The sequence below is a fragment of the Phaseolus vulgaris genome, chromosome 6 (genome assembly GCF_000499845.2).
Source record: "Phaseolus vulgaris cultivar G19833 chromosome 6, P. vulgaris v2.0, whole genome shotgun sequence".
In the NCBI taxonomy this organism is placed as follows: Eukaryota; Viridiplantae; Streptophyta; class Magnoliopsida; order Fabales; family Fabaceae; genus Phaseolus; species Phaseolus vulgaris.
In genome coordinates this window covers 9,970,317-9,979,935 of record NC_023754.2, presented here as the reverse complement: position 1 = coordinate 9,979,935, position 9,619 = coordinate 9,970,317, and the positions used below count along the sequence as shown (strand labels likewise).

Sequence of the window (9,619 nt, the reverse complement as noted above, 5' to 3'; positions counted from 1 at the left end):
TGCTACTCCACCACCTTCCTCATGAAGACACTATGCAACTAAAAGCCACAATGCAATGCAACACTCACTCAAATCCACGGTTGGCAAGCAAATCAAGCTTCAAGAAAACCTCAATATTCAAGTTCAAATTTCAGACATATAAACCATGAAAATTACATTTTCAAATGAATAAATAGTGTAATGATCATGCAGAGACAATGTAAAACACAATTTTAAAGTGTATTTTACATTGTCTACCAATCAGACATCATCTTCTTTGTCATAAACAAAAGCCCAAAGGGAAGAATTCAAATAAAACCCTGAAAGTGAAATCTTCAAATAAAACAAATAAACAAACCCCGAAAGTGATAAAATGGGAATTCTCGTACAAGAAAAGAAAAATCCTTAAACGCAACAATTTAAAAAAAAATAACTTTCAATAAAAAAATCCTTTTCTATTTGCAACTAACAACAAAGACGAAAAAAACCCTAAAACATCGACAATTCAAATAGAGAGACTCTGAGACATACCAAAACGGATAAAAATCAGCAAAAGATTATTCACTTTAAAATAAAATTAAAAAAATAAAAGATGAAAGATTACGATAGAGATCTGGAGCCTTCAGATTATCATCACAAGGCCGAAGGGTAAATGCAGTGGCGCGTGGAGAGAGAGGGAGAGAAGGCGAGCAGCAAGGAAAGTGGGGAAGAAGATTCAGATTGAAAACTATATATGAAACATCATCGAATGTCGAATGAAAACCCCTTTCTTTCAGGTTGCGTTTCATTGTCCACATGTTTCTTCCTTCCTTCCATGGTGCCGCTTCCAGCATTCTCTACACTGCCTCTCTCACGAACCTCTTCCTCACACAACCCTTCTTTTCTACCTTTCTTCCCTCCCTACCCCTATTTATATCCCTCCTTTCTTCATGTTGTTTTTTCAATTAAACTGCGGTGTAAAAAAACAAAATATTATTTTGCAAAAGTTGTTTCAAATTAAACACTTAATTAAGGTTTTAATTTATTTTTATATTTTTTTATTAAAAGTTCACTGGATTTTTAAAAGATCTTAATTAAGTTCCTTCTATTTAATTTTATCATCAACTGAATTAATGTTGTTGTGCGAGTTAGGGAAGGTAATTTAGTTTGTAGTATTCATCATCTAATTTGGAGTGTGGAAAGGGACGCGTCTAGTCCGTTACGGAGTGGGAGCTGGTCAGTGAAAATTATATGGATTTGAATTCATAATTCAATATGATAGAATAAGTTACGAATTTTTTCTATACATCCGTATATTTTTGCATCATTCTACAAAATCTAAAAATAGTTTTTTATCCTTTTTATCCCACTTCTATACAAGTGAAAGTATATTTTTATTCTTTTAGTCCATAGATTTATAAAATCCAGAAAAAAATTTAAAAAATTATATATATTTTAAATTACATAATTCAAAAATTAATCTTGAATTTAAAAATAATTTATGAATTAGGTAATCCGGAATATATTTTTAAAAAATGATATTTCATATTATATAATTCAAAAGTCTGGATTTGAGAGTAGTTTCCAGAATATGTAATCCAGACATACATCTGAAAAAGACTTCCGAATTATATAATCAGAAAGCTAATCTTATATTAAAAAAGATTTCCAAATTATGTAACCAAAAAACTAATCATACATATAAAAAAGACTTTCGAAACTAATTACAAATTTAGAAAAAAAAAATAGATTACATAATCCAAAATATTATAGAAGGACAATTTTATAATAAAATAATTTATGAAGGTGAGAGAAATACATATAGTGGTGCAGGAAGAAACCGTCATAAGCTGATCTGTTACATTTAAAAAAAATAAACTTTTTTTATCTATTTATATTATTGAGTTGAACGTTTAATTTTATCACTTTGTGAGGTAGTGAATTCATCATCTAATCTAATCCATTCCATAGAAATACAGTACTCTTATTTATTTATTTTTCTATTTCAATGGAACTCCTCGTGTCTTATTTTAGGAGCTCTATATGTTTTGGTCACTTGTTTCACCTTCCAAAATTCTAATATGATATTAGAAACTTTTGGATGCCTAAACCTGGAATCCGATGATAAAATGACAATGAAGACATTGCTTAAGAAAAAGTGAGGACACAAGAATTTAGCAAGAGTTGTACAGGAATTCCTGATACATATTTTTTTTTATCAAAAATAAAAAATAATATTATATGAAACACTTGATGCTCCAAACCCATGTAAAAAATATATATAAGAAAAACGTACTTTATATACAAAAATTCCTACGGGATGCTGCTACACCTTAATAATGTCAATTCTGGAACAACCATTGTCTCTTCTTTACTTTGACTCGTTTTTGGATCTTTGTTGTGGTTTAATTTAATCTCACCATCTCAAGCTCCTCAAGAATGCTAAAGAAGTGAAGACAAATATTCAGCTTTTATTTATATAGAAACTCCTGATGGAGAAGGAAACAATGGAGGCACATTATGTTCACCATTGAAATCACTAAGGGTTCTCTTGGTCGTCATATGTTCTTGATTGTGGTAGACCACAAAGACAAGAAACTGAAAATATAAAAATCATGGTGTTAGGAACTCTGATATACTGTGGGGAACAATATAATAACTTTCTGTTATGCAATTTCTCCACATTAAGCTCAATGACATGTAGTCATAACAAGTTAATGCTCCATGTATTCTCTCATAAAGAACCATCCTATAACATTGTCAAATGACCACTTACATTGTTTATTTATCATTCTCATTAATTTTCTTCTTTATTTATATGCACAAAGTCTATTTAAATTTTTAACATTTATCATTGTTTATAAATGATCAAAAATATTCAGGATCCAAGAGCTCCTGTCCAGAAATTCAGTTCAAGTAATCCTCAACGCTGAACTACTTCAATTTTTAACCAAAAATAGTTCATTACTAAACTCCCAATACCCAATATTTTGCGCAATAATTCCCATTGCTTATATATACAATACAAGTTGTGTGACTCACAGCTTGATAGTTCTATATTACCACAAAATTTGAATAATCCACTGTTTGTTCCAACCAATCACCATGTTGAACGAGGTGGATTCAGACTTAGTTTCCACGATTGCCACAATATCTCTTTAAACCAGACAAATAGAGCAGGTATGGACAATAGACACATCAGAATGACACCACAGACTGTGGATGAGTTGAGGATTGCAGCTGAGATAGTGCAGTATCACTTTCTTCGTTCTCGTCAAAAGGAATTGATTTTCCACATGCATCCTTCCTGTGAATCAAAACAAGAAATTGATAGGAAGGATGTTATAAATTATAATTATTTAAAAGAAAATAACAAGCCGACTTTAAATAGGAATGCATACCTTTGAGAGATGACACTCTCCTCAGATAATGCCTTTTCCAACCTCTCTTCAAATGGCGTTGCATGCCAATTCACTTTCTGATCCTGAAAAACAATCAGCAAACATTAGATGCAGGCAATATTGAGAGAATAAAAATTTTTGCTTTGGAAATAATGATTACAACTCATACTTCTTGATACTTATTGGTTGAATTTGGTATGCCATTACCATCCCACCATTTAGGAGGAGGAACTTGAGAATCCTCATTCTCGTTCCAATGAGCTGCAACCATCCCAATGATAGGCCTATCGACAGGTGATTTTCGCACATGATTATAAGCAATCTGCATTCTCCTGTTTCTCTCTTCCAGAATGACAGCCGCAGGCTTCAACCAGGAAGATAAGCTTTCCTCCACCTTACATTCATCTTCACAAGAAATGTTCTTTGAACCTTTATCAGACGTTGAAGCTGTAATTTCAGAATGTTGAACTGATTCACTCAGCTTCCTTGAATCTTGGGTATGACCATCTTCCTCAAGTATCTCGTGAGAGACATTATCATCAGGGTTGTTGATTGGATACACAAACTGGGACCTAAGTCGAGGCCTAACATTTGGAAAGTCTTCTTTTGTTGTAGGGTAAACAGTTCCAGGAGTTTGCATCTCTTCAGATAGCTTCATTGGGGTGGGATAAGGTGATGGTTTATAGGCACTCTCATTGTTTGGGGAATCTGTTTTCTTCATATGTCGTCCGCCACAATCAGACAAATCACAGGACGACAAGTCAGCATCACATTTAAAACGTACAGACTTGTTCCTCTTAGTATATGTGATTGATGGCCAAGGTGAAACAGAAGCTGTATTTTCATTCTTATCCAAACTCTGATGATTCCGTGTCCTAATTCCTTCCGTAGAATCAAGAGAAGCACATTGACTGCTTTGTGCATTGGAGATACAGCTGTAAATTAAACGAAATTAACATACAGTAAGGTTCTATGTAATTTTCAGGTATGACCCACAACACGTGAACATTCAGTGAAAATCTCAAAAAAAAAATTCGTTGAAAGAAATCTAAGAAAAAATGAGAGTTCATCATATTTTATAGGAACTCTTATTAAAGAACAAATTTCTTAAGACCGTTTAATAATAATGGCCTGCAGCATCTGTTAACGAAGGAGGCCTTCCCATTGTTCTAAGAGCGAGGAACAGAATATCCACCTCCCATGAAATTGACTAAAATGTTACTTGCTCACACCCATAATACAACATTCCCATTAAAAAAAGTCTAAAAGGAAAAAAATGAGAATCAATTTCATCATTTTTTTGAAAGACCCTTATTAACTGATAAATTTATATGTCTTAATGGTTATGAGCTACAGTTGTTTTCCATTGCCTTAAGAGTCAGCTTAAGAGTCAGGAACAGAATATCCACTATGACACGACTAAAACATTACTTGCCAACATTCATTGTTATTCAATATTGGCATGAAAAAAATTCAATACAAAGACACAATAACCTGCTTGGTGTTTGCTCAAAATAATCAGTTCTCTTCCCCCCTTCCTCGCAACATTTTATAGGAGTTGAGGGATTGAAAGGTGGACTCCCATGGTGGACTTTCTCAAAAGGGATCCTAGCCGAAGTACCGCCAGCTTTGAGAAACTTGGCCTGCAGAACAAGTTGATCCAATCATATAAACAAATTTTACAAAGCATATATAAAAATACACCTATCTAATGTACGAATCAACAACTTAACAAAATATAAAAGTAACTTACAGTTTCAAAAAAGTATTTTTACCGAAATCTTGTATAATGAAAACACAGTTCACTCAAAATAAACAGAATTTAACTAATAAGAATTCAGAAAGTAAAATTCTATCAAGACTATTATTTTTTCCACCAGCAACATTGACCAGAGAATGAGACAGTGGAAACAAACACAACAATATCCACTAATTTTTCATTGAATAAATTCATTTTGGTTTATAGAAAACATATCCTCAAAAGTAGAAAAGGCACTAAAAAACAGTAACAACATAGAAGAACAGTAAAGCTCAGGGTGTGCGACCACAATTTTTTTTTCATTGTATATAATTAGACATGACTAAAGGTTCAAAAGTACTAATTCATATAGTAAAATATTGAGACCATAAGAAGGTTTTCTATAAGTCACCTTACTATGGGAATCTTGAGGAAGAAATAAATATTGCAAAACCAATGCTAGCCCAAATGCCATGGTGACTAGCAGTGACACACTAACCATTAAACTATGTCAAAGCATTTCAGGCTATTCCACAAGTTAGAGCTGGCACTGCCTACCACAAACATAACTATACTGAAATCAATGTTAAACCTCATTTCACTTCAAACTAAAACTACAGATTCCTTCAAGTTCACTTTGTGGCATCAACAACCCAATGAACCATATTAAAACCTCTATAAAAACATTGTAAACTGAAACAAAATCAAACACGTCCCTTTTTCCTCACAAACATGAACAAGATGCCCAAACACTAGAAAACTCCAAATTTCAAAAAAGAACAAACAAAACTAGCAAACTCATAATCACACAACAAACAACCACAGTTATATTAACACTAACGAAAGAAACACACCTCAGTGCCACCTTTCTGAGATCGCACATCAAAATCCTTCACGCCATCACGCACATCAGAGTCTTCTCTCTCTTCTCAAAATAAAAATCACAAAATTAGCAAACTCATTCAGAACAGAAAAAAAAAATAACAACAAAAAAATTAAAAATTCACCTTCAGACAGAAACAAAGTGGATAACCGATTTCGAGAGACCACAACATCCTGTTAGACACAGCAAAATCAAAATCACACCTCACATAGTGAAAACAACAACAACAAATTATAACTAAAACTACACTAAACTCTCACAAAATCAGATGAATTACTCAACGACGTTTGAGTTTTGCTTCTGCAAAGCGAACAAAGCAGCAAAAAATCGAAATCAAAACAAAAAATTACAAAATTACAGAAAACAGTAGTGAACAGTGGTTAGTTACGTCGGGTTTGTGTTTGCCGGAACGAGAAGAAGGCACTGTGGTGGTTGTTGCGGTGGCGGAGTCGCGCGCTCTGAAGCAAGCGAAGAAGCACCCCATTGCGGAGGTTCGGGAGAAGGATCGGAGAACGAACCTCGGTGTCGAACCTAAACAACAGCAGCAGCAACACTACCCAGAGCGTGTATTGAAGAGGAATCGGAGCAGGTAAGGTAACGTTACATTTTTATTCTCATTATTTTTTATTTTATTTTATTTTCACTTTTTCAATTTCTGAATAAATGTGAGAGAGAGTGTGTGCAAGAAGTGTGGAGTGAGGTGCGAGTGCGAAGTCGATTTTGAAATTTGAACTAACGAAGGGGGGAAGGAATGAATGAACGCGTGCACTGTGTGATCCACGCGCTGAGGCTTCTGGCGTGGCGGAAACTCGCTTGCATATGGGAACACGTGGCGTGGCGGGTGGGACAAGCAAGGGGAGTGATGAATGTTTGTGGTTTTGGTGTCTTGTATTAAATAAGAATGTTCTTTGAATGGAAATTGTAATCATTTTAATCAACATGGAATCTCTCAGGTAGATTTAGCTATTTACGGTTTCTAGTAACGTAATTTTAAGGGTAAAATGAAATTTATAATTATTGGTTAAAATAATAAAATTTAATATTCATCTGGAATTAATAGTAAATTATTTTACCCAAAAAAAGTTGTCAATAATTTAATCAACTTCTTCATTGATTAAGAAAGTTGGCCAATACTCTTTTTATTCTTATTTATAAACAGAAAATTTATAAACTTTTAGTTTTTAAAAGAATAATTTTGTTATTGGATAATCAATAATATTGGTATGAAAGTATTAATACATCAAAAATCCTTCTTCGTTATATTTTTTTTATTTATCCTCTTGTAATTATTATTTTTTCACTTTAAATTCGTTAACATCATTCAAATTCGATAAGATGATATTATTAGAGTGAATCAATACAAAAATTATCAATAATTTGTTCTAAAATAAACACCAATGTTGTTTGGACCTCAATTTCGTTGAAATAGTATCACTATGATAATCTTAAATGTTCACTTTAAAATTTAGAGTTTCATCACAATTTTGTTCTTAAAGACGTCTCATAAGAAAGAAAAATATATTTAAATTGTCATTTATCTCAACTCCTAATAGGACTATTAGACATATCAAAACATTGTTTAAATAAATAAAATTAATAATAAATAATTATTAGCAATTAATTTATAACAATATTGAAAAATTAAAATTTTCAAGTAACTAGTTGTTTAACTTTTGGGATTATCTTGTTTAAATTGTCTTCAATATTTTTACTATGAAATATAAAGATTGTTGTTTAAAATGTTTATATTAGTGGGTGAGTAAATAACGAGGCACTCTTAATTATGTTTAAACACTCGTTATACTGGTTTATGCCAATGTATCCAAAAGTATTACTTTCACTAAAAAAAAATTATTAAATAAAAATTAATTTTATGTACTAAAAATAATTATATTATATTAACTAAATTAAATATTATGTTAGACATTAAAATAATTATTAGTATTTAAAATAATTTTTATTATTAATAAAAATATAAACTAATTTTTAAAATTAATATTTAATTAGCTACCAACTTTAAAATCTAAATTGATTGGTAGTTAAAACCTTTGTAGTTAATTACATTCAAATCTAGAAACTAATTTATGAACTTTATCAATAATAAAAACTACTTTAAATACCAATAATTTTTTTTGTCTAAAACAATATCTAATGTGATCAATATAATGATTAATTATTTTTAGTCTCTAAAATTCGGTTTTATTTAATGATTATCTTTTAGTGCTTAATTTTGATATAATATAATATATAATATAAATATTTTTCTACTATCAACTAATTAAAAATATGATTTTGCAAATGGTTACTAAAAGTAAAAAATTATTACTCTTTTTGGAGAATCCAAATTAAAATCTCACTATCTTATACATGATAATTTGGATTTTGTTCAACTTATTCATTTCAAACATTGTAACCTTTTGTTTTCATAAAAACATATTAACAAATATTTATATTATTTGTAAATTTTAATAAAATTATATTATTTGGTAACACCTATGCATAGATTTTATTTAAAATATAATAATATGTGTGACTCTTTTTATCATCTTTTAATTTTATAATACATTAGTAAATAATAAAATTGAGATAAGCAACTTTTTTGTAATCACATATATATAAAAAAGATAACAAAGAGAATAGCATAAATAGAAGAAAAAACAACTTATCTATAAATAAATGAGTCTGAAACAATAAATAGTATCAACAAATTAAAATTGTGTAGGACATAAACAGGTAATTATAATAACATTCTAAAACAAAAGATTTGAAAAATATAACTAATAAATATAAATAACTCCTAATTAAATGAATAATATAACATGTTTATTACATTAGTAAAAAACAAAATTGAGATAAAAAAATTTTTGGTAATCACATAAAAAAAATAACAAAGAGAATAATCACTACACATAAATAGAAGAAAAAACAACTGAATGAACAAATTAAAAATGTGTAGGACACAGACAAATAATTATAATAACATTTTAAAACTAATGATTTGAAAAATATAAATAATAAATATAACTAACTCCTAATTAAATGAATAATAGAACATGTTTATTACACTAGACTATTTCTAACCGTTGGCATATATGCACAAACATAAAATATACTCTTTCTTCTTCAATGTTGATCTTGAAGGGAAGGAATGGAGATGAGAGTTGCGAAAGTTTGTTTGGAGATTTGGATTTGGTGGAGGAGAAGTTGAACACTAATCTAGAGAGGATTTGAGAATAAGTAGATGACAAAACATTTCAATACTCATTTAAGAATGAGAATATAAGTGATGGACACTCATATTTATAAGCTCTAAGTTCGGCCATGTGAAAAGGCAAATGGTGAGAAATTTGAATTCAATTTGAATTCAAAATCCTTTAAAATAATGAATCTCCTAAATATCGATTCCTCGCATATTTATAAAAAATCCTTATTTTTACTAGCAAATGTTTATACCAATTAGCATTTCAAATTCATTCCCAACATTCAAATATGTTACACATTATCATTTACGTCAGATGTTTATAAGTACTTTTTCGTCAAATTTAAGGATCAAAATCATGATAAAACAAACATTAAAAATAAAATGACAATATCAATCATCAATCAAGAACAAAATAAAACATTAAGAATAAAATGACA

At 30.2% G+C, this 9,619-nt stretch overlaps 1 protein-coding gene across 2 annotated transcripts; it reads right to left on the bottom strand.

The window, feature by feature from the left end:
* Window positions 1-2,901: 2,901 nt before the first annotated feature.
* Window positions 2,902-6,702, bottom strand: LOC137831073 (protein JASON). Of its 2 annotated transcripts, none has more exons than XM_068638587.1 (7): window positions 6,369-6,702; window positions 6,105-6,153; window positions 5,952-6,022; window positions 4,854-5,002; window positions 3,529-4,294; window positions 3,360-3,442; window positions 2,902-3,265 (listed from the first exon to the last, which is right to left on the bottom strand). In XM_068638587.1, the coding sequence occupies exons 1-7, from the start codon at window positions 6,462-6,464 to the stop codon at window positions 3,157-3,159; spliced, it is 1,323 nt and encodes a 440-aa protein (XP_068494688.1). In that variant the 5' UTR covers window positions 6,465-6,702; the 3' UTR covers window positions 2,902-3,156. The 2 variants fall into 2 exon arrangements, with proteins under 2 accessions (XP_068494688.1, XP_068494689.1); XM_068638588.1 differs by having other exon boundaries at window positions 3,567-4,294; window positions 6,369-6,671.
* Window positions 6,703-9,619: the final 2,917 nt, after the last annotated feature.

Bases quoted from the DNA above. Each gene is read 5' to 3' on its own strand.
- LOC137831073 (XM_068638587.1), bottom strand. From the start codon at position 6,464: ATGGGGTGCTTCTTCGCTTGCTTCAGAGCGCGCGACTCCGCCACCGCA. The intron at 5,003-5,951 runs GTGTGTTTCTTT...CTTGTTCTGCAG, and splicing joins CTCAGAAAGGTGGCACTGAG to GCCAAGTTTCTCAAAGCTGG. The intron at 3,443-3,528 runs GTATGAGTTGTA...ATTGTTTTTCAG, and splicing joins CAACCAATAAGTATCAAGAA to GATCAGAAAGTGAATTGGCA.